Below are 23722 nucleotides of genomic sequence, written 5' to 3' on the forward strand. Positions count from 1 at the left end.
ATAAGTCAAATCCCCTCGTGGATGGCAATTACTGAAGGAACTGCTGTGCTGAGGTTATATAACACTCTGACTCATTAGTGATGCTCTCCCACAGTGTTAGAGTCTCATCACCAGCATGCCTTCTGTCATCACTCCCCTATAATCCTGTATGTTTTCTATCCCTGCAGGTGGTGATGAACAATCAGCGGAAGATCATCTGGCCCGGAGGAGAGACTGAGAAACCACAGGGCTTCCAGATGTCTACTCGATTAAAGGTGGGACGCTTCCCCTTTTGTGCTGCAATCTGACAGTCATGTCCACACCGATCTAGTGTTGGCCTGAGCTGACGTACTCATGTTGGACAGCGCACTAACATTCCTGCAGTGCAGGGGAGTAAAGGCACCACTGATATTCGCACTATGACATTTATCCCTTCATATCTTTCACAAGTCTGTCAAGGACCGCTCCTCTGTGGCCTTGTTATCGATTCAACTGTCAATCTCTGTCTGTCCGTTTGCATCAGGGTTTCTGCTGTTTGGTTTTTTTTTTGTTTCGTTTTTTTCATCTTGAACGGGGTCACAGCGAATCCAGCCCTGTCTTTGAAATAAACAGCTTTGTCCCCGTCTGTTGTAGATAGTGACGATACACCAGGAGCCGTTCGTGTACGTGAAACCCACGCTTCCGGATGGGACGTGCAAGGAGGAAATTACATTAAACGGAGTCTCAATAAAAAAGGTTATCTGCACTGGGCCCAATGAGACCATCCCAGGTAACACATCAGGGACGTTTACAATATCACTTGTGCTTTCAGCGCAACCGCCAAACATCCACAGGAGGTGCATACATATATATGTCGTAGGTATCTATATATGTATGCATGTTGCCATTCAGAATGACTGACTGTTGGTGGGGATCGCTGTGCCATGCCTGCGTGCTGTGTGGGTGTGTGTGTTCTTGTCTGCAGAAAACCATTGAGTCACGCATTTTGTGCAGTCTGCGTGCGCCGCCAAAAACAAAAACAAAAAAAACCCCAACAAACTCTAACATGATTGTAACGTGCAACCATTGCTGATTTTGTTACAGGACGCCCAATCGTACCCCAATGCTGTTATGGATTCTGCATTGATCTCCTGATCAAGTTGGCCATGACCATGAACTTCACCTATGAGGTGCATCTGGTGGCTGATGGAAAATTTGGGACGCAAGAGCGGGTTAGTTTTTACATTAAAAGCTAAACTGGTGACTTCCTGAATGTTTTACACTGAACGCTTTGAATAACTTTTATGATTTTATTTTACCCCCCTGATGATAATGATTTTGACCTCTTCAGAGTGTATTGACAAGCAAGAACACAATTGATTCCCACATTTATGAAATGTCCAGAGGAGAGAATATGTTCATGTGCTACTTTTGAATGTCAGCTGTTGGCATTTGAAGGAAATATTCTACAACAAAAAAGAACACAAGCATCTTAAGAGAAAGAAAGAGATCATTTCCTCGCAGTGGTAGTAGCACAGTGTTGTTGAACAAAGCCTATACAGCACCACAGATCTATTCAATCAGGCACCTCATCGTGTTTGTGTCTTCTGACTCCAGTTTCACCTTTTTTACCTGAACAAAGAAGAAAATGGAGGATTCATCTTCATTACAATAGTAGACAGATTTGAATTTTTATTTATTACTGACGAATCAGGCACCAAATAGGAAAACAAGGTTATCATGATAACACAGAAGGGAACAACGTAAATTTAAAAGGCACCCTTTGTCAGCTAATGCAGCACCTCATCTGCTCTGTGGTGCATGCAGATGAGGAGACTCATTCTCACACTCCATTTACACACCAGGTGTATAGATGTATTGTTTTGGCAGACATAATTCATTTTCATTAGTGCCCAGAGGAAAGGGTTTGTTTTTGTGCAAACAAAGTAGGACACATGCTCTGATATGGTATATACACAGTATAACCTAACATAGTGGTACAGTAGGACACTTTTAGGAATGTAAAAAGCCTTCTAATTCATCTCCACCTGATGTATTTGGAATAAATTGATATTTCGCTTGATGATACTGCCTTTTATTGTCTTTGTTATCCTAATAGTGTGATAATTAATCAGAATCATGAAAAAAAGAAAAGCCTACAGAGCAAACTTTTCTGCTTCTCAGTCCAGCAGTCATGTGCTCTTAAAATACAGTAGATGCAGTGAACAAAAAAAAGAGCTGACCAAAGATCACGCTCTGTTATCTGAAGTAATTACATCTCCACAGAGTATGTAGAGTCAATGTTAGTTTGTGACTTAATTCAAATGGGTAGCGACCCATATTGGTCTTGTCTGCTAGTCTTATATCACAGTGAGCTTTATGCAAGCAAGATATCTTTTTTTGTTTCTCTAATTGTATCCATCACGCCCATAAACCCGCCCATACATAAAAAAAACAACCATACATGTACACTGCATGTATACATGTGCACAAACAGAGCATCGTTAAAATGGTCAGACTACCGATTTCACAGCATATCTATATAAACAGATTATGTGACATTTAAATAGTCACACAGGTGAATGTAACTAATTATGTGACTTCTGAATTTCACTGGCAGCACCTGATTACATTTTTTAAAGGAGCTTGAGGCCGGATTGTGGCAAGATTTATGAAAAAAATCCGTATACGTTTTAAGTTTTCTAGTAATAATGTCAGATGAAGCATTCCAAACCCAAAAGAATGAGCTCTCTAGTGTATCTCTCCTTTGCCTTGGACAGGCTGTGTGGTGCAAAATGTGCTGCAATTCGGTTCCGAATTTCCCGCGCTGTCCTGCGGATGTGACGTCACATGACGCTGCATGCACGTTCTCCCCGTTCTCCCGTGCCGGCTTCACTGTTGGCTGCAGTACCCCCAACGGCCGTCGTGGTGAAGGGTGGCGCTAGAGAGTCTCATTTCTTAAAAGGAGCCTCAAGCTCCTTTAAGTCAGAACACTAAGTCAGAATTATTATTGAGTCATACGTAATAAATCCAAGAATATATACTCACTTATATTATATATATTTAAATCCTAGTTTTCAAGATGACTGGCATGTAAAAAAAAAAGGAAAAAAAGGGGGGGGTCACAGCTTTAAAAGGCTCTCATTATGTGCCTGATTTCAAATGCAGTTTTGGGAGAAATCAAATACTATTTGGCCAATATCAGGGAAGGGTCACATACAACGTAGCAAACCTGTTGATAGAGACAAGTGAAAGATGAAACATTTTCAGTCTTCTGCAAGGTATAAATAAAAGTTATAAGACCTCATACTATGAGGACAAACTTGTTTCATTTGTTGAATCGAGACAGAGAATTTGAAGAGGCTTCCCACGTGGATTGTTGAGAGAGGTTTGTAGTAGCAATGAACATGGACGGTAACCAGGATGTTTTGTCATACTGAGTTGTTCTATGTCATTGTGTTCACAGATGAGTTGCTCATGTTGTGTTTTACTTAGCTTCATGTTAGATTAGTAAAGCAGTGACACCATGTGTGCAAAGCGTTTCTGAGTTAAGGTACATGTTAGCAGAGAGAAGCGCCGCGAGTGGTGCATAGCTCATTGTTAAACCAAAGAGCTGTGTAGATGTAAAAGATGTTCTTGCAACCCTCACATCCGATACTGGATGCCCAGCTGATTCACTGCCTTGGTTTATTTTATTACTTGGTTCTGCCACGTGCACTTACTGGTTTTGTTTCTGTTGTGTCGCTCTTGGCAGATTTTAGAGTCCAACCACTGAAATATCCGCAGGGGTTCTATCTGTTTTAACAACACATGCAATGAAAGTTAAGCTATTCAACTCAGTTTTAACAAATGGTGAGAGAATGAGACGATAAGGACCGTCAGAGACATTAATGACAAAAAAGTAATAAACTGCATGAATTGTGGAGATATGCAAGTGTCGTAAACTCTCCTAATATATGAACACAGTACCATTTCAAAAGGTTATTTCTAAATTGACATGTTTTCATTGAGAGTTCTTCCTAAAATGTTTCATGGATCTTTATGTCAAAAAAGTACTGAAAGCCTGTGTATGTGGAGCAGATCATTCAATTGCAACCTGCAGACTTATATTTGTCTGACCTTAGTCAATGTGGTGCAGAAGACAGCAGGGTGATAGCTGGTTCTTTTTGCCCTTCAGGTGAACAACAGCAACAAGAAAGAGTGGAACGGGATGATGGGAGAGCTCCTGGGGGGTCTGGCTGACATGATCGTTGCGCCGCTGACTATAAACAACGAACGAGCCCAGTACATCGAGTTCTCCAAACCTTTTAAATATCAAGGCCTCACTATCCTTGTTAAAAAGGTGAGTCGCAGTATTTGGGGGGCAGTTCACAGGCATGCAATGACATTTCTCTAATTGGCCAAGCAAAAAACACGAGAAGTGCTTATTGAAGCTGTTACCCTCATCATCATCTTTTAAGCATCATTTTATCTCATATTTATATAAGAGTCACAATCTGGATTTATCCCAAAATATCTCACGTATGACCTATGTGAGCCCCAAGAGGAACAGTTGCTGCCTGAGAAGCAGCAACTGGAGATACTAATGGATAAATATTAGATTCCTCCTTCATCTGACATAAGCCATTCAGCGTGAGTTGAATTTATATCCAGTTAAAATTGTCTCTTGCTGGCTGAGACAATTACAGCAGTTATCAGCACTCACAGTTTTAGCCCTTTTAATGAAAATTGTATATATGTTAGATTTACATCAAACCATTTGGGAAATGTGGTTCGCGGGAATTTCAAGTATTAATTAGATTTATTTTATTTTGACATGTTAACATTTCTAATCGCTTGCAGCAAATCTGCATTTATTTGAGGTAACCGTAAAGAAAAGAAATCCTGTCTCAAAATTCTCAATGATGGAAAAGATGGTTTCAAGCTCTTGCTCTTACTGTATGTGTCATCAAATAGCCTAGATTGGAGAGATAAAGTCAAAAAAAGGAAACAATTTATTCAATAGAAAGAGGTAAAAGGTCAGGGGAAACCTACACACAGCTTGGAAAAAGTCTGAAAAAACATTTGCCTAGAACGTATATATAAAGTAAATACGGATGGCTTTTAATTTAAAATTGCCTGAAAATATACAACGTTTTTTTGTGTTTAAGACAAGGACCATAGGAGGAAATTTGATTTTAAACATCCGTTTGCACGAACTACTTTAAAACAAATGTGTATTTCAGTATGTGGTGTAAAATTATGGAACTCCTTAACAATTGATTTAAAGGATTGTAAAAATATTCACCAGTTCAAGAAATTGTATAAAGACAACATAATCAGACAATATGAATTTAACGGGTAAAATGTCTTTTGTTGTTTTTTGTTTTTGGTGTTGTTGGTGAGTTATTGTGTATGTTTTCTTATTTTTTGTTTTGTTTTGTTCATTTTTTTTTTTGGTAATATATAAGTAGCGACTGTTGAACAGACGGACGGACCATTTTCATATACTTGTTTTATTTTTTTTGAGAAAGGGGCTTGTAATATAAGGCTTTCTTCTTCTTGCCCGTTTTCGATCATGGAATGGAACATGTATGTGAACTACCATTTCCATGATACGGAATAAATAAAAATGAAATGAAATGAAATGAAAATATGTCAGAGAAGAGTGTATTTGCCTCTGAGATGCAAGAAGGGGAAAATAAAAGTCGCTAATGATGAACTGATAACATACTGCAACGTGTGTGTTTTTTAGGAAATCCCTCGCAGTACACTGGACTCGTTTATGCAGCCGTTCCAGAGCACGCTGTGGCTGCTGGTGGGTCTTTCGGTGCATGTGGTGGCGGTGATGCTTTACCTTCTAGACCGGTTCAGGTACAAGGAGGACCTGTTTGTGTGTGATTGTGCGTCCTTGTGTGTGCCCAGATGTTTGTGTGTGTACATACACTCGTGAGCACTGCAGATCTTCCCTCGGTGTGGACGGCATAGCAGACGGAGGTGAAGATTGGCTCTGATCCTCATCCCACCATTCTGTCCCTGTGCTGCTGTCTATTGTTTTTTTTGTTGTTTTTTTTTTTCCTTTCTCCAGGCTTTCTCAATCTTGCTTCACCTGCTCGTGTTTAGAGCTCTACTTTGTCTGGGGTTGCCAGAGTTTTTCCCCTTTGCAGATTCTCAACAGTCTCTCATTTTATCTTCCACAACCTATCTAATTTCTTCCCTCTAGTCCATTTGGAAGATTTAAAGTGAACAGTGAAGAAGAAGAAGAAGATGCCCTCACCCTGTCATCAGCCATGTGGTTCTCCTGGGGAGTGCTGCTGAACTCTGGAATAGGAGAAGGTGAGACGAGACAGTAAATGCTAGTTGAATGGTTTTGCCATTTCATTTGGATTTGTTCACCTAAGTAGCAAAACCTTGCTGCAACTGTCAGTGAATATCATCTTAAAGGATGTTGGTCCCAACAAGGGTCCTTCAAACCTTTCCTGATATGCTTTGTTTCTATGCCAGGAAAATGTAGTTAGCAAACCTAAAGACACACAAAAGCCCGGACATCACGTCTAACTCACAAAATGCCAATAAACTTCAAACATATTGTTTTAAAATATTGCACAATAATGGTATTAAAATCCAAAATTCTGGGCCTCGATTCCAATTGTCTCTATGAATTGTAACGATCAATTTGGCTAATTTTTCCTGACCTTTTAGAAGATGAGAAAAAAAACATAAGCTTTAACCATTGTTGACTCGGTTAGTATTTAGATGCTTTTCATCTTGTTGCAAATTAAAGCGACACTACGTAACTTTTCCAGCTTAATATCATATTTCCAGAGTCATTGTGATGGTACATCAACTTCCAACGGGTTTAATGACACCTCTGTCATGATCTGAGGGGTCTGTATCACCTTCACTGTATCACCTTCACAGAAAAGTAAGAGTAATACAAAACATGTACTGTATGTTGTACTATTATACTAATTTATTGAAACACATGGCGAGTCAAACATTTACCAAAGCAGCTGCCAAACACTCCTAAACAAGGTAGCCTAAGACGTGGGTTGTGCAGAACTGCGGCAGTAAATCCTTCTAAAGAGTGGCGCTCCGACGAGGAGCTCCATTCTTTAGTAGGGATTTCATATGGATCCAGACCGTTAATAATCATTATTTTCTCCATATACCGCTCCCTGGCTTCCTTGTTTAAGGTATCCCGGTAAATTCCAGTTCCTTTCCAGCAGTTTAACATCTTTTTTTTTGCGTTCCGTCTGTTCACTTCGTGAAACAGAAAAGCGTCCCGTCTTCTCTCAAAACAAATGCACGCGACGGGACAGGAGTTTTCCAGGAGTACGTGCTGGTGCTCATGGGAAACGTAGTGTTCTTTCTGGTAAAGCACTACCGCTTTTGTCCAAAAGATGCCGGCAAACTCAGAAAAGCTGAAAGTTACGTTGTGCTGCTTTAATGGACACTACCCAAACCCTATGACACCTGATGTGCATTTAGGACTGGAAACAAGGATAACATGACAACATTTGAAATTCCCAAACTGAATACTCAAATCCAATTTTCTGCACAGGTGCGCCGCGGAGCTTCTCAGCGAGAATCCTGGGCATGGTGTGGGCTGGCTTTGCCATGATCATTGTGGCATCTTATACTGCCAACCTGGCTGCCTTTCTGGTGTTGGACCGGCCTGAGGAGCGCATCACCGGCATCAATGACCCAAGGGTGGGTGACGCGATGCACATATCAATGCAATAAACCTCTTCTTTTTTTAAAACACATCACAAATAAAGACGTTTACAAAATGGTTGCATCACATTCTTGTCTCTGTGCAGCTGAGAAACCCATCTGACAAGTTCATCTACGCCACGGTGAAGCAAAGCTCTGTGGATATCTACTTCCGGCGGCAGGTGGAGCTTAGTACTATGTACCGCCACATGGAGAAGCACAACTATGAGAGTGCCGCCGAGGCAATCCAGGCTGTGCGGGACAAGTGAGTCTCGGCCAGGCCGGGCCGACCAGGGCAAATGTCGGCCGGCTGCTTGACCTGTCAAGCACATACTGTAGACTAGGGGCTGATCCAGTTATCGCAGGGGGAGGGACATGGACGTCCGGACCAGACGGAAATGGCAGGACTTACTGCAATGTTCCCTCTGATTCAGGTCCATCGCCCAGCCGAGGCAGTTTTGCAGGGACAGCAGCAGTCGTTGACGTGTCAAAGAGCTCTGACACTAGTGTAAGGTTGAGCTAACACTGAGTCCAGGAGCACCTTTTTTCAGGTGAACCCAGACGAACATCTTTGGGATTGGGGGAATCCATTGAGGGACGCGCCCTCACCCATCTGGCATTGGATTTGATTTGGGCCATAAGCAGCGGTAGACATTGCTGGTAAACGCCGAATGACACACACGATTGGGTGTGCGAGAGAGAGAGAAAGAAGGGTGGGAGCCGTAAATGTGTATGTAAATCATTGTACTGTTGCTCCGTAACCCCCTCCTTCCGCCCTCCTCCTCCTCCTCCTCCCCTTCCTTCCTCCTCCTCGTCCCTCCCTTCCTTGCCTCCCCCCCTCCCCTCCCCCCACAGCAAGCTGCATGCTTTCATCTGGGACTCTGCGGTGCTGGAGTTTGAAGCCTCGCAGAAGTGCGACCTGGTGACCACGGGAGAGCTGTTTTTCCGTTCGGGCTTTGGCATAGGCATGCGCAAGGACAGCCCCTGGAAACAGAATGTGTCCCTGGCCATTCTCAGGTCTGTCCCAGCAGAAGCTGCGATTCTCATATGACTTTTTTTTCAATGTTTTTTTTTGTTTTGTTTCTTATCGATTTTATGGTCTGGTATTGACCATTTATAGCCATCCAGTACACTGCCTTATGTTACATCTTTCTCTGTATCTCCCCTTTCCTGCCACGTTTGTCTGTTTGTCAAATTTATGTCTGTCTGTCAGCAAACTGTCCAGCTGTGTCATTGATGTTGCTACCTGGGAGTAAGCGGCTCGACTATTCTGCCATTGCTGCATGGTTTTGACTTTGTTACCTCTCTCCCCACACCCCCAACCCCCTGCAGTTCTCATGAGAATGGCTTCATGGAAGACCTAGATAAAACCTGGGTGAGATACCAGGAGTGTGACTCAAGGAGCAATGCCCCAGCCACACTCACCTTTGAGAACATGGCAGGTATGGTCCTTACGGCATAGAAAAAGCATTAAAAGTGATTGGACAAAAACTGCAGTGGTAAGGTACTGTAGCCCTTTTTTGTCCAATACCTTTGAAATATCGTTGTTTTAGTGTCAGCGTGGGTTACTCTGTGGAGGTGTGGCGTACAGTCTCCTGTGCTGTGATTTTGTGAAGTTCTGTTAATATTGTCTGGCTTGCAGCCATTTCCGTCACTAGGACCTGGTTAGGGAAGGCTGAGTGACCGCTGAGCGTGACAGGCCGACCGAAGCATTCACGCTCAGCAGGAGCTGCGGGATGTAATCTTGAGTGCTCATATGTTAAATATTTGCTGTGTTTCTGTATGTCTGTCCTTCTGCAACAGGAGTCTTCATGCTTGTGGCTGGTGGTATTGCAGCAGGGATCTTCCTCATTTTCATCGAAATCGCCTATAAACGCCATAAAGACGCCCGCAGGAAGCAGATGCAGCTAGCCTTTGCGGCCGTCAATGTCTGGAGGAAGAATTTGCAGGTAGGAATGATCTCTTGAGCCCAGCCCAACTGGGGTCCCAAAACTATTTTAAAAAAGCCAATAATCAAAACCTCTTATCAAACTGCTCAACCTATGTCTCCCAATGTCCTGGAAACTTTTAGTTGTGATCAAACAACAGAAACTGTAATCTCTGACGCGGGATCACCTAGATGTTAAGCAGGGCATCCCACGTGGCCACATCGTCGTACCAGTTTCCAGAGGTCAACTGCATCCATATCTCTTGTGTGTGCCTGCAGGACAGTAAGGAGACCTCTGGAAGTCAAGTGGTGGCTGAGACACCCTCTTTAGTATGTAGCAGAGCTATTCTCCCTCCCCCAATGTCACCTCTCCCTCGTAGAGTAATAATACATTAAGCAGCCTTGTGACCCTCTAGTATGATAGATATCCAAGTTAAAACTTCACCACCCTTTTCCATGGCATGAGTTAGTAGTTGTAAGTTGCTGCTGTGGTACTATAAGCTTCATAAGGTCATGTGATGCATAGAGAAAAAGGCCACAAAAATTATTTAAAAAAATCCTTGCCAGTAACATGATTAAAACATCAATAACAATGATTACAGTAGAGCCTATGCTTTGATTGTTTCATTACAGATTTTCTTCTGGGTTTTTTCGGGGGCTCATTCAGCCAGGAGCTAAACATACAAATAGAGCACAGAGAGCAAAATTGATGCCCTGGCAGAATCATACACCAGTGACCCTCCCGGTGCTGTCAGCACAGCGCATATCTGCTACAGTCTCCAGTTTGCAAACACTAATGTGTCTTTGAAACTTGCGCGCTAGAGGCTATGTGCAACCCTGCCTTCCTAAAATAGTACTCCACTCAAAGGGTTAGTTCCCACGCTTGAAAAGGTAGGTTAGGATGTTTTTCAAATGAAATTCAATAGATCTTCAGGAGTGAGATGTATATTAGCAACCTACCTGATTTGAACAGTTATCAAATAAAATAAGCTGTTTTTTTGTTTGCATTTTTTTTTACTCATTTAGTCATTGTGGTAGCTTGGAGGTGCAGGGTTTCCACATTTAATGCTCGATCACACCGTTTTTGTGATCCGGGCCCTGGCAGCGTATCTGCTGTGGTTCTGTACTCGGTAAACTGAGTGTTTGTCCCTGCTGAAATGAGACAGCAGGGCTAAAGAAGGTACAGTATAACAATCACAAGTGCCTGTCAGAATAATAATGTCCTTCTTATGGTGTCTACCATCAAACTGACAACTTTATGCAACTGTTGTGAGTGTCTTCATATGGATGTTTGTTCTATAGGCGCATACAGCAGGCGAGTGCATGCAAGGGGGCATCACTGAGAAAGGAGAGGGACACATTAAACTAGCCACAGACCAATGTCATTTGGATCCATGCCAGCGATGGTCATGTTCTCTGCACCGCTGATCAACAATGGCTCATGGGTGCCCATCCTGCTCATCCTGCTCATTGACACACATAATCGTCACTATGACAATAACACTGTTCCACGCAAGAAACATGGAGGGAGCCTGTGAAGCCCAATTAATTCAATCTGTTCTGCATGAATATTATCCTGGATGTTATTCATACTCTTTGGATGATTTGGTTAATCTCTGTGATGTAATTTTCATAAATTTCATGTGACAACTTGGTCATGTGGGACACAAAGTCACCACAATGGAACGTTGAAGACCACAGTTTATGCGGCCTCCTCCTTCCTTAGTACAGCAAACACTGAATCCTGCCATCTGATCGTTGGCACCATTTTGCCTGCTTGTATGAGTTCTGTATTCAAACTTAAGCTTAACTTCAGAGAACGTGCACTTCTGATTAAATCTGCTCATATACTTCAGTCCTGGCTCTGTGCAGCATGGCATTATTTCAATATGATGCCAATAACTTCATTAAATACAACACCACTAGCCGCTGCTTTAATAACCTTTAACAAAGGCATAAATGTGCACTGTTAGTGGAATAGTCCGGAGTTAAATCAGCTCTCGTTGATTAGTTATTAGATGATAATAAATGTAAAACGATGCGATTCAAAACTGTTATTTCTATGGATTTTTCTATTTCTTTCTATCTGAGGTCATTTTAACATGTTTACCATGATTAATTATTGTGGGAGGCTTAAAATAGTTTAACCTGACATTTGTCATTAACATCTAGTAATAAACCTATTCAATTTCAATTCAATTCAATCTTATTTATATAGCGTCTAATAGAATCTGAGAACGGAGAGCTCTGCCAGGAACAGAAGGCACTATCGGGTCTTGCAAATAATGCCGTTTTGGGCTTTATACGCAAGTAATACAATTTTAAATTGGATTCTGAATTTTACGGGTAACCAATGGAGCGACGCTAACACTGGAGAGACGTGGTCTCTCCTGCTAATTCCTGTCAGTACTCGTGCTGCTGCATTTTGGATCAGCTGGAGCCTATTCAGCAAATTACTTGGACATCCTGCTAATAACACATTACAGTAATCTAGTCTAGAAGATACAAACACATGAACTAGTTTTTCTGCATCACTCTGCGAGAGGATTTTCCTAATCTTTGCAATATTACGGAGATGGAAAAATGCTATTTTACAAACCTGATTAACATATGGTTTAAACGACAAATCCTGATCGAAAACAACACCAAGATTTCTCACAGTTGCACTGGAAGCCATCGCAACACCATCTAATCCCTTCCTAAGATGCTCTGGACCAAGAATGATAACCTCTGTTTTATCTGAATTTAGAAGCAGGAAATTTCTGGACATCCAGTCCTTGATGTCCCTCAGACATGCCTGAAGTTTAACTAACGGTTCTGTCTCATCCGGCTTCATAGACAAATAGAGCTGCGTATCATCAGCATAGCAATGAAAGTGTATGCTGGATTATACTTCCCAATTGCTGCATGTATAAACTGAACAAGATTGGCCCTAGCACTGAACCCTGTGGAACACCATAACAGACCCTTGACTGTTCTGAAGAAACTTCATGTACATGAACTGGAACCTGTCAGCCTGTCAACCTAGGGTTGATTTAACTCCGGAGAAGTCGTATAATGCATGCTTATATATGCTTGAAAGATGTAAAGGTGGTAAACGTGTTTGTTCTCATACAGCACATAGTGATGATATTTGTCCACCTTTGAAAGTGATGTAAATCTTTAACTGTAGTCTTCATAATTTCCAATGGCCTTTTTAATGATTTGTTGGTGGGAACAGATGATTATTTAAAGTCAGGTTTCATGGATGTGTGGAAACAGAAACCTGCTGAGAAACAAGACAGGAAAGACAGGAAATGAAGTTAAAACCACAAAAATGGAAATGCAAAAATCAAAAGACTAAAAAAGATGAACAAATGACTAAAAACCTTTAGATCATAACATAAACAGACAGATATATTCTATTAATAAATGGTGACTAAGCTAAGGAGTTAAAGAAAGAACAAATACATTGAAACATGGCTGGATGAGTGAATAAAAATGAATGCTAACATTGCTGTTTACAGCTGTTTGCTAACCTCTGTATCCTTTTAATGTAAACTATGACTCTATGTCAGCTTATAGTCATCAGCTTTTTTCAGGCTTCAACTTTCTAAATATCTATTTCATCAAGATGCAGGTCTTTTACAGATTGAATACCTGTTTGCCACATCGTTTCTGAGAAACCATAATGTATAATTAACAATATAGAGATTTACATCATTGGTAGCATCTCTGGTGCTGTTAGCTTTGTTACCAGCTACTTAATTGAGGCTACACATCTGGCTTGTAGCTTTCCCTTCTCAAGCAGATGTTACTCAGGAGTGCACTTTCTGAAGAAAAAGTAAAACTGGGGTCTCTTTGGGACGACCATCAAAACTCCAAAAGCCCTCAGCATGATGAGAACGCCAGTTATGAAGCGTAGTCACGCTGGACTATTGCAGTTCACTTCCCTTTCCAAACGTGAAACAGGCGATTGCTGTACGTTGTGATAGTCCCAACCCTCGCTCCGTCCGATGGTTCAGCATGCCCAGCATGGCCGGGATTGTGCAGCACCTCATCAGGGACCAGAGTGGCCAGGCTGCCCTCCTGCAGCCCCACACGTGTAAGAAAACAGGGAAAGAAGGGAGCTGATGTCACATGGACATTGATTGTTCAATACTGATTAACTGCATTACTAACATGAGGTGTCATTCTTCAACAGGAAAAGATTTTATTCACCATTTACCTGCCCTAAATCGATTAATGTCATGCATCAATCACTCCGTGGCTCCGCCTCATCAATACCTGATAAATGTCACCAGGGGGTCGAGAGAGAAGGGCTTCTCGGCGGGGTGTTTATGGTACAAATGTGCCCTGAAAGAGCCAAGTCATGTGACCTGATGAAAAAGGATGTACCGCGGGGCCAATGCTGGCCAGGATTGATTTGTTATGCCATTTGTTCTGTGTCTAATTATTCTATGTTTTTTCCCCTTATCTCCCCTTCCATAAAACGTTTTGGCATGTTGAAATTCACACCACACTGCCCCGCCCATGTAAGGGTCACCCTTGCTGCTATCCACCACATATTTGTTTCCAACATTCATCTTAGAGAGCTTTTTTTATCATTATTATCATTATTTAAAATAGCATCTTTAAGTCAACATTTGCTGATATTTTAATGAAATCAGTTACATGACAAATGCAAATCTTCCTTTTTTTGCACTGTGATTACAGATGTGGGTTTGCTGCTATAAGTAATCATTTCCTCACTCTTCTTTTTGTCATCCTCCATCCCATTCCCTTGTGTGTGGGGTGAATTTCCATTATACCGTTTTCAGGTATAATGACTTTATATGGGCTTCAATTACAGACTTTTGTCGCTATTGTTTTCCCCTCTTTGATATGCACTTTAGTGGCACCTGACATTGTAGCTTCTGAAGTTTTTTTTTCTTTTTTTATGCCTGCCTGGCTTTGGATGTGGATGTTTGCTTTGCTAGTTTCTATTAATTAAGTAAATATCAGCCCCCACCTCCCTTTCTTTTTGTTTCCCTATTGGCTTTTGCTTAAGGATCGTCTTTAAAGTAATGATCAGGTGGATGGAAATTTATTTTATTTTTCTTTTCTCCCCCTATGCAGCCCTCTTCCTCTCTAGAGACTCAGGATGTAAGAATACCTTAATATGAGTTTTTTTCCTTCTTTTTTTTATTGCACACAAATCATGCAGTTATCATGAGAGTAGCTGTGGGGCACTCTGGTGGTATGAGGGAGGGAGGGCACCAAACTGGCTTGCCATTTTGTACGGTTATGGTAAAGACTGCTTTTACTTTTTGACTTTTGTCTTAATAGATTAAGAATTTGAACATGTTTTCCGGGGATGTTTCTTGTGTCAGAACCAAGTGCAGAGTAGAATACATAGATGTTTTAATAAGTCATACACTGAGCATGCTTGGTTGATTCATTTCAAACTCAAAATGCCCTGAGTGTGTTTCTGAAGTGTGTGTATGTGTTCAGGCATTAGTGACTATTTTAGATGGTTACAGCATAAGTATTCCACCTTCTGACATCTTTACTAGTCATCACTCATTCCAGTGCATTTCTAGGGACTGAGTGAATGTGGCGACGCATTACTAGAGGAGGACCGTGCCATCTTGTGCAGTTAGTGTGATAATGTTGCATAAAAAGTAGATGGACGCCCTCATATCAGACTGATTCAGACTACTTTCACACTCACATCTAACAAGCTTTATCCCTTTCTTTCTCCTTCTTTTTGCATTTTATCCAAATGCTATAGTCTTTTTTTTCTCAAGGACCCTCTCAATAATTAGACTATAAAGACTAAGGTAATCTGCTGGGCTGATGGGTGCTGGTGGTTTTGGTGGTGGGTGGAGAGACTGAAACCACAGCTGCAACCCCAGCCATAGAGCATAAATAATGTTTCTACATATATTCATTTTAGGATAGGAAAAGTGGTAGAGCAGAGCCCGACCCCAAAAAGAAAGCCTCTTTTAGGTCCATCAGTACCACCCTGGCCTCCAGCATCAAGAGACGTAGGTCCTCCAAAGACACGGTAAGAAGACGAAGAAGCAACAACTGCCCTTGTTCTTCCTCCTTCTCTATTCTTCCTCCCGCTCCTCTGTCTCTACTTTCATCTCTCTCCTTACTGTCCTCTCTGCTTACATCCCCATATTCGACCGCAAAGCAGTCCCATGTTCAGCTCACTCATTTCCACACGGCTCCGCGGCGTCTGCCGAGTGTCTGTCAGTCCACCATCAGTCAGCCATCACCATGTAGGGGGTGGATAGTGTCTCTGCAGCCTGGAAGGCATCAGTGCAGGATCTCAGGTCAGGCCTATGAGCTGGATGCTGGATTTGTGAAGGAGCATCCCAAGGGTCCAGGTTTTATCGAGATTTTGATAGAATTTTTTTTTTTTTTTTTTTTCGGAGAAGGGTGGAAGTGACAAAAGCAAGGAGTCTGCCAGCGGTGCTTTGTCTTTGGCTGCTCTTCCTTCTTGCCTCGTGTGGATTCTGGCAGTTGTGTCCTTTTTTTGGTGGTCGTATGTGGTTGAATGTGTGCGTGTGTGTGTGTACTGTACCTGAGCGTGTACCTGTTGATATATTCGTGATTGATTGCTCAATTGTGTGTATATTCACCGTTTGTTTGCACCAATCCTGCACTCCCTCTGTTTGGGTTTCAGCTGGCGTTGGTTTGCTTTATGTTCTGACAAGCATGCGGTGGTGTTCTGTTATATTCTTTCCAAAATCCATTCTTCAAGGTTTTCGTCATGTCCAGTTCTGCTGAGAAGAAAAACCACCTGTCTTTTTTACCAACATCTCTATTTCAGAATTACACTCATGGATTTCTACTAACGAGTTTAATTTTTGCTTTTTCTCATGTTTTCTCTGTCATGATTCTTGTTTGATTTCCACTGTCCTTTTGATCTTAACTGTTGGCTTATTTTCAGATGATGACACCAGCTTTAGACCCTCCCTGTATTACAACTCAAGCATAGAAAGGATTTTTTTCCCCTTAAAGCTGTTTCACAGATTTTCTTTGACGATGCTTGACACTTTTGTTGCAGCACAATGAGGGCGTCTGGCTTTCTGCATCCCTTCACAGTTGAACTGAAAAGCTCTCCTTGTTGTGATTGGGAGCCTGTACCGCACAAGCTCAGAGTGCTCTGACAAAGCTGTGACCCGCGGCCATTTTTACAAAGCTGCTCCACCGGACCGAATATGGGATGGGCCTCTATAAAGAAAAAACAAAAGGGGAAATAATGTTAATCTCTGGAAACAGCACAGATAGGTTTTTTGCACTAGTATTGTTTTCAATGTGTTTCTCAGGACAGAAACAAAGTTAACAGGTTGCAAAGTACGGCAACAAAAAACTATGTGCTTTCATTTGATTTCCTGTGCTGTCCTGTTTATGGCTGTTTCTGCACTGAGTGATCCACTTTTACTCCTCCCTGGCCGCTTCTCAGTAGAAAGAAGAAGATTGCTATTACAATGATGTCATTAAGATTTCCGCATGAGGGTTTGGGTACTGGTTTGGGAGCCTTAGTGGGGTAAAAAGAATGTTTTCCAGTGGAAAACGAGATGGGATTTAGTGTAATCAAACAGATCCTTTAACTGAAAGACTTACCATTCTCAGTCTTTGACTATTATTTTGATTTTATATCAATGTTTCTTTTTTGATATTAATGGTTATCAATGGACTTGAGTGTCAGTGTCCCTCACCCACATGCCACACTGCTCCTCTCTCCTTCTGCAAGCATGCCAATGACCTTAACTGTCATAGATGTAGTGACACTAGCACCAGTAGATATATTCTCTGTAGATGTGCCATAGTTGTAAGTGATTAAGTAGTTTGATAAGCATTAACTGTGGTTGTGATATCAGTGAATTGTCTTTTTTTTTTTGTTTTGGTCCACTTGACCTAAGTAAGGTGCACTTTTAGCAGGCCCTCAAGGTACACGTCAACAGGGAACCCAAATGAGGGCCGTAAGCTATAAGATGATGATGCAACTTGGGGGTTGAAGGGATGAGGGACATCCACTCTGACTTCTGCTAATTAAAAAAGAAGAAAACATAATAATAATCCCACATACTCAGTCTGGATGTTGCTTTATCTATGAGCATGTTAGTTGCATCAGAACTGCTTCTAAAGCTCCAACGCTTGAATGTATTGACTCTATGAGCTCAAAAAAAGAGACTCTGATAGTCTAATCCTACTTAAAAGAGGAAGACAACAGTGGCACATGAGGTGGGCACAACTTCCTACTTAAGCGCATTTATGTGTATCATGTGCAGACCAAAGATGCTCTCCTGCACCTTTGGCTGCAATTTAACTCTTCGTTTTTTTCAACACAGCGCTGTGAGCCAGGTTTATTTTTTGACAAATTTATTTGGATTATGAGGAAAAATAACACCATTAACTCAATCCAGTCTCACCGTGTTCAAAAATGTGCAACAATTCTTTGGACTTTTTTTTCAGTATTTCAGTATTTCCTCATGATGTTATCGGGTTTATGTACTTTTTTCTCAAAAGCAAACAAACAGCTTAATCTGAAATGACCATCCAAAGCAAAATTGCTGTTGCCATAGAGACAACGCACATGCATGAAACTGGGATCTCATTGTCCCTGTCAGAACTGTATAAGCACACAATTCAATGCACTTTTAAAAAAACACACTTTAAAGGGGGACTGGATGCAAGAGTATGGCACAACAGCACTTTGAAATCAGGCCAAAAGGCATCTTTTCTTCCTGAGCTGCTGAAATTAGAGAAGATGCCAGCATGCATACAGCTGACTGTGTAGAGATTAATTAGCCCCCCACTTTATCCATGACAAAATATTATCATCCTGTCTAAACAAACTAATATACGATGCCTACTTCAAACCTGCTGTTGGCAAAACTCTAGCATGCTTCTAATAGATAAGAAAATAATTGGAGGCTGCCTGAGAGACGTTAGAGCCCCCCACCCCGCCCCTTCCCCTGCTGCTGCAAAAAAACAACCCCAGCAAGTTTTCTTTAAAAAAATGAATGCTTAGCTGAAAGAAGAACTGCTATGTTTTACCTCTTACCAATACATTTTACCATCTGTCTTTCGTCATCCTTCCCTTCCATGTTTCTTCACTCCTGCAGCAGTACCCACCTACTGACATCACGGGCCAACTCAACTTGTCTGACCCGTCTGTCAGCACTGTGGTGTAAAGAGAGGGCGACGCTCAAGATTGCTCGCCACGGAGAGAGGAAGCAAGAGATTAAGCAAAGGGAGAAAGATTCCATGTTCCCTTCGTTGCAAAAGCCGAATCTGTGGAGGTTTTGGAAGAAACCGCCTGGCGAAGAAGCGGCTGACGACACCGAACTTGCACCTTTTATAAAGACGGGATTACCTGATCTTAGATGTTTGTAGGGTCCCTGAGCATGCACAGAAGAACCCATCAGACTCAAATATACAATCTTTTCCTTCTGTATATTAATAGCAAACTTATTTAACCTTGTTTTGTCCTTTTATTCACATAAACCTAACGTTTGATGCTTTCCAATGACCTCGGCAGCTGCATTGCCAGATTTAGTTGGTTAATTTTATGTATAACCTGGTTTTGGTGTGAACATTTGACTTGACATATCACTTCCAATTAGGGCCTAAATACCACAGTACAAAATAAATGTAGTATTTCTTAACAATATATAGCGCAATACAAGAAGTACTGTAAGCTTCAAGGGAGATGATTTATTTTTAATAGAATCTGTGTTTTTATCTACATTTTAAATGTTTTTAGACAAAACTCTTTATTGGAAAGCACTATTAATCGCACTACGAATGAACAAATGGCTTTACTGTCTGATAGTGAAGATGGAAAAAAAGCAAATATGTGCTTGAATATGAGCTTTATATATCTGACTTAAGATAATGATTATTGTGATTTTCTAAGCTACAGCAGATTATGTTCAAATGTTCAAATTGTATCTTCCTCCCTTTAATTTTGCACTAACCTGCTTAAGGCACTTGTTTGGAGTTATAACTCAAGTTTGAACTCATGCTACTTATTTTATAGTAATATTTAGAGCAAGAAATGTGATGGTGGATATGAGGTACTGCAAATCTGTTATTACTTTGATGAAGTGGCTGAGTAACATTTGTGTGTTCAGCCACGACACAAGGCCTTTGTGTTTGGGGGACGCCCTCACTCTTCCTCTCTCCCGCAGCAGCACTCTTTCTCATGTCCAGCCTTGAAGGGGTTGCATCAAAGGGCCAGGTTTTTCACCCAACCAGCACTCGGTCTTTCATGCAAAACCTCTTCCCTGCGGGGCACTGGAGAACTTTTACACGAAGGAACCAGAGTGAATTGAAAGCTCAGTTTTGGTTAGTTGCAAAAACAGGCCGTTTCCCATTACCTGGAGATGAGAAACCAACGCTGCAAATAAGAATACATCCTCTCTGGTGTCTGGCACTGAGATGCACTTTACGTGGAGGGCTCTCCCAAATAAAAATAAAAAAATCAGAGAAAATAAAAGCACTGATTTATAGGAACTACAACAGAACTGCAACATCCCTCAGATGTGCTAACTTTGCTGAATATTAGACAAAGCTTTTTTTTTCCTCAATTAGTGAAACATTAGAATTTATAAACTCCATCACATTTCAATTACCTTCTGGAAATCATAGCTTGTTTTAAAGCCAAGCGACTGGTTATTTTACCCTCATTCAGTGCATGCCTACGTGTTTATACCAGTGTTTTACTTTGCTTTTGGATGCTTGCCGTTGTACAGATGATGGAGCTGTCTGAAGCAACGCCAGTTGAATGAAGTGTAAATAGAGCCTGGTTATGTGTTGATTAGGATAATATACGGCACTTGTAATGCAGTTGAGAATGTCTTATGCTTAATTATTAATTCACACAACAGTGAAAGACACAGGCATGCATTTACACACACATATACACACACCTGCATACACTCCCACATACACGCACATACACCTGTTGAGGGTGGATAAATTATTTTTTTTTTCCTTTTCCATGGAAAACCTTGTATTGAGTCATCTTGTTTATATGACTGTAAATAAAATATGCTTACATTGCCAAGTCAACCAACATTGCGCTTTTATTGCTAATTTTTAAGCCAGAAATATTAATTAAAAGACAAGGAAGAAAGTGTCTGCATCAAATAAAAGCAACTTCTTTTGTTTTCCCTTTTTAAGCAGCAGACCCTCGTGTTCCTCGTGTTCCTCATTTTGATTTCTCTTTGTTCTTTGCACAGCCCACTATGACCAGTAGTTTTCTTATCAGATAACTGGGAGATATTAATCTGATGAGATGACATATACCTGTAATTTTCATCACAGGTATATGGGAGAGACTAAATGAAAAAAAAAAATCCAGAAAATCATATTGTCCGATTTTTAAAGAATGTATTTGCAAATTATAGTGGAAAATAAGTATTTGGTCAATAACAAAAGTTCATCTCAATACTTTGTTATATACCCATTTGTTGGCAATGAGGTCAAAGGTTTTCTGTAAGTCTTCACAAGGTTTTCACACACTGTTTTTGCTGGTATTTTGGCCCGTTCCTCCATGCAGATCTCCTCTAGAGCAGTGATGTTTTGGGGCTGTCACTGGGCAACACGGACTTTCAACTCCCTCCAAAGATTTTCTATGGGGTTGAGATCTGGAGACTGGCTAGGCCACTCCAGGACCTTGAAATGCTTCTTACAAAGTCACTCCTTCGTTGCCCGGGCAGTGTGTTTGGATCATTATCCTGCTCAAAGACCCAGCCACGTTTCATCTTCATGCTGATGGAAGGAGGTTTTCACTCAAAATCTCACGATACATGGCCCCATTCATTCTTTCCCTTACACGGATCAGTCGTCCTGGTCCCTTTGCAGAAAAACATCCCCAAATCATGATGTTTCCACCCCCATGCTTCACAGTAGGTTTGGTGTTCTTTGGATGCAACTCTCTTGCAACTCTCCTTTTCTGCATCATCCAAATACTCTCTAGCAAACTTCAGACGGGCCTGGACATGTCACTTCATAGCTGCTCGCGGCTCCAGCTGACTTTTCAGCAGTGAAGAGACAAAGAAACAAAAGAAAAGGTGTTGCCCCTTGAAGCTTCTTTCACTCTCATTTTTTAACTTGATATCAAACACAAGTCACAGACCCAGCAGCACATATATCATCTCCTCCAGGTTCTACATCTTTAGTGTTGTTGTCTTCTTCGTTTAGATCACACAATCAAATACGTCACAGCAGCTTCGCTCCAACCTCCTACTTCTGATCTGGGTATCAAAAATAAACAAGGGCAAGGCGAGTCGAGTCGGGCTGAGTCGGTACTAGTGTAAAAGTGCCATTACTGATGGTAGCTTTGTTACTTTGGTCCCAGCTCTCTGCAGGTCATTCACTAGGTCCCCGTGTGGTTCTGGGATCTTTACTCACCAATACTTTTTTTGCCCCTCAGTAGGTGTGAGTGTGAGTATGTCTGGTTGTTCGTCTTTATATGTGGTCCTAAGATAGACTGGCGACCTGTCCTCTCGCCTGAAATTAGCTGGGATAGGCTCCAGCAGACCCCCGTGACCCAGCAAAGGATAAAACTGGTATAGAAAATGGATAGTTGGATGGACTTCATTCATGCTTAATTTCTCATTTGGTCGTGTAATCCACTCAGTGTCCTTCCACTGTTTTTCTTCTTTGATCTAAAATCAAATAACTGTTATTTTTTTTGTATTAATCAGGCTAACCTAGTACTTCTGTGATTCTGCAATAATTGCAAATTTCCCCTTTTTACCCATATTAATTTATTGGCTTAGGTGTCTGGAGCTTATGCTGCGAAGACAATACAATCACGACTTCAATGAAAAAACCTTAGTCGATACAGAAATGTCAAGGGAAGATCTGATATAGCCATGGAGATTAGGGACTCTACTGCACAATTACAGAACAACAGATATGCTCTTAACTTACCCCTAAGAAAATCTATAACAACATTACCAAACAACTACTTAGTGGCAAAGCAGAGGATTCTCGGTTAGAGGAAGAAGTGTCTGAATGACCCAGACCTTCACCAGGAGCATGCAGCCTACATTAAAAATGTAATTGAACAAGACTAAGCAGAAAAGGTGCCAGAGCTGGAGTTGGAAGGAGAAATGGGAAAGGTGTGGTTCATCCCACATTATGGGATGGGTCTACCATCCAAAAGTGTTTTTTAACTATTGAGATACTACGGAGCCCTGGAGGTGACATGGAAATTATTATTGTTATCTCGTGCGCACAACTTTTTATCTCGTGCGCACGACTTATTATCTTGCGTGAGTTAGGAAGGCGGTCAGTGAGAACAGAACACTGGGATTGAATAATTAGGCCGAAAGGAAACCCCCAGAAGTGACATATCCGCTCACTTCAACATATACAGCTATTGATGCCAAGCATTTATCTAGTCGTCGAAGTCCGATCTCGGGAAACTGGCTTCACAAACGACGTTCTAAAAGTGGAACTATTTCCAGAGGCGGAGTTGACACAAAGTGCTTCGACATTGTCACGTGAGCGGGCTGGACCAATCAGAGTGGCCGCTGGTCCAAGATCGCTGCCTACAGTGCTGATTTTATTTGTAGAAATAAGCTTTAAATTGCACTAAAATGACTACAAACAATGTTATATGTAAACGAAAATTAATCTGAATTATAAACCTAAGAGACCTGCTGAAACAGTGATAATGGGAGTCACCGTGATTTATCCAGCATGATCACATGACCGGGTCGAAGCAGTAATTTGGCTAATCCGCCACGAAAAATAGTTATGATATTAAAACATCAACTGTGATAAGAGTTCCTCGAGAATTTACTTCGACGAACTACCAACAGTTTACTGTAGATAGTGTTTCTTGAAAAAGTGAAAATTAATTAAAAAAGTTAGACTTGCAAAGACTTCTCACATTATAGCGGACGGCCTATTACAGTAAGTCGCACGCGCGAGATAAAAAGTCGTGCGCACGAGATAAAAAGTTGTGCGCGCGAGATAACAATAATAATTTCCATGTCACCTCCAGGGCTCCGTACGATACACTTAAAGGAAGATCATTGAACAATGAGTTGTGACAAGGTCCCAATCTCACCAGCCCTCTACTAGGACTTTCCCTCCGGTTCAGGCAGAGACCAGTGGCATGTATAGCTGATATACATGTTA

General features: G+C 41.4%; 1 protein-coding gene across 9 annotated transcripts in view; it reads left to right on the plus strand.

Moving 5' to 3' along the window:
• grin1a (glutamate receptor, ionotropic, N-methyl D-aspartate 1a) overlaps nt 1-20635 on the plus strand; it is a 109664-nt gene extending 89029 nt beyond the window's left edge. For 2 of the 9 annotated variants that reach the window (XM_061734458.1, XM_061734462.1), the window contains 15 exons: nt 168-254; nt 613-757; nt 1060-1190; nt 4136-4300; nt 5693-5811; nt 6161-6273; nt 7502-7650; nt 7761-7918; nt 8509-8670; nt 8986-9095; nt 9457-9602; nt 9860-9910; nt 14678-14704; nt 15498-15608; nt 18685-20635. In XM_061734458.1, the coding sequence (XP_061590442.1) occupies nt 168-254; nt 613-757; nt 1060-1190; nt 4136-4300; nt 5693-5811; nt 6161-6273; nt 7502-7650; nt 7761-7918; nt 8509-8670; nt 8986-9095; nt 9457-9602; nt 9860-9910; nt 14678-14704; nt 15498-15608; nt 18685-18753 (1743 nt within the window). In that variant the 3' untranslated portion in view covers nt 18754-20635. The remainder of the gene's footprint in view (nt 1-167; nt 255-612; nt 758-1059; nt 1191-4135; nt 4301-5692; nt 5812-6160; nt 6274-7501; nt 7651-7760; nt 7919-8508; nt 8671-8985; nt 9096-9456; nt 9603-9859; nt 9911-14677; nt 14705-15497; nt 15609-18684) is intronic. The other 7 variants (XM_061734459.1, XM_061734463.1, XM_061734465.1 and 4 more) reach the window with 5 other exon arrangements.
• Nucleotides 20636-23722: the final 3087 nt, after the last annotated feature.

The sequence above is a fragment of the Cololabis saira genome, chromosome 11, assembly GCF_033807715.1.
Source record: "Cololabis saira isolate AMF1-May2022 chromosome 11, fColSai1.1, whole genome shotgun sequence".
NCBI lineage: Eukaryota > Metazoa > Chordata > Actinopteri > Beloniformes > Belonidae > Cololabis > Cololabis saira.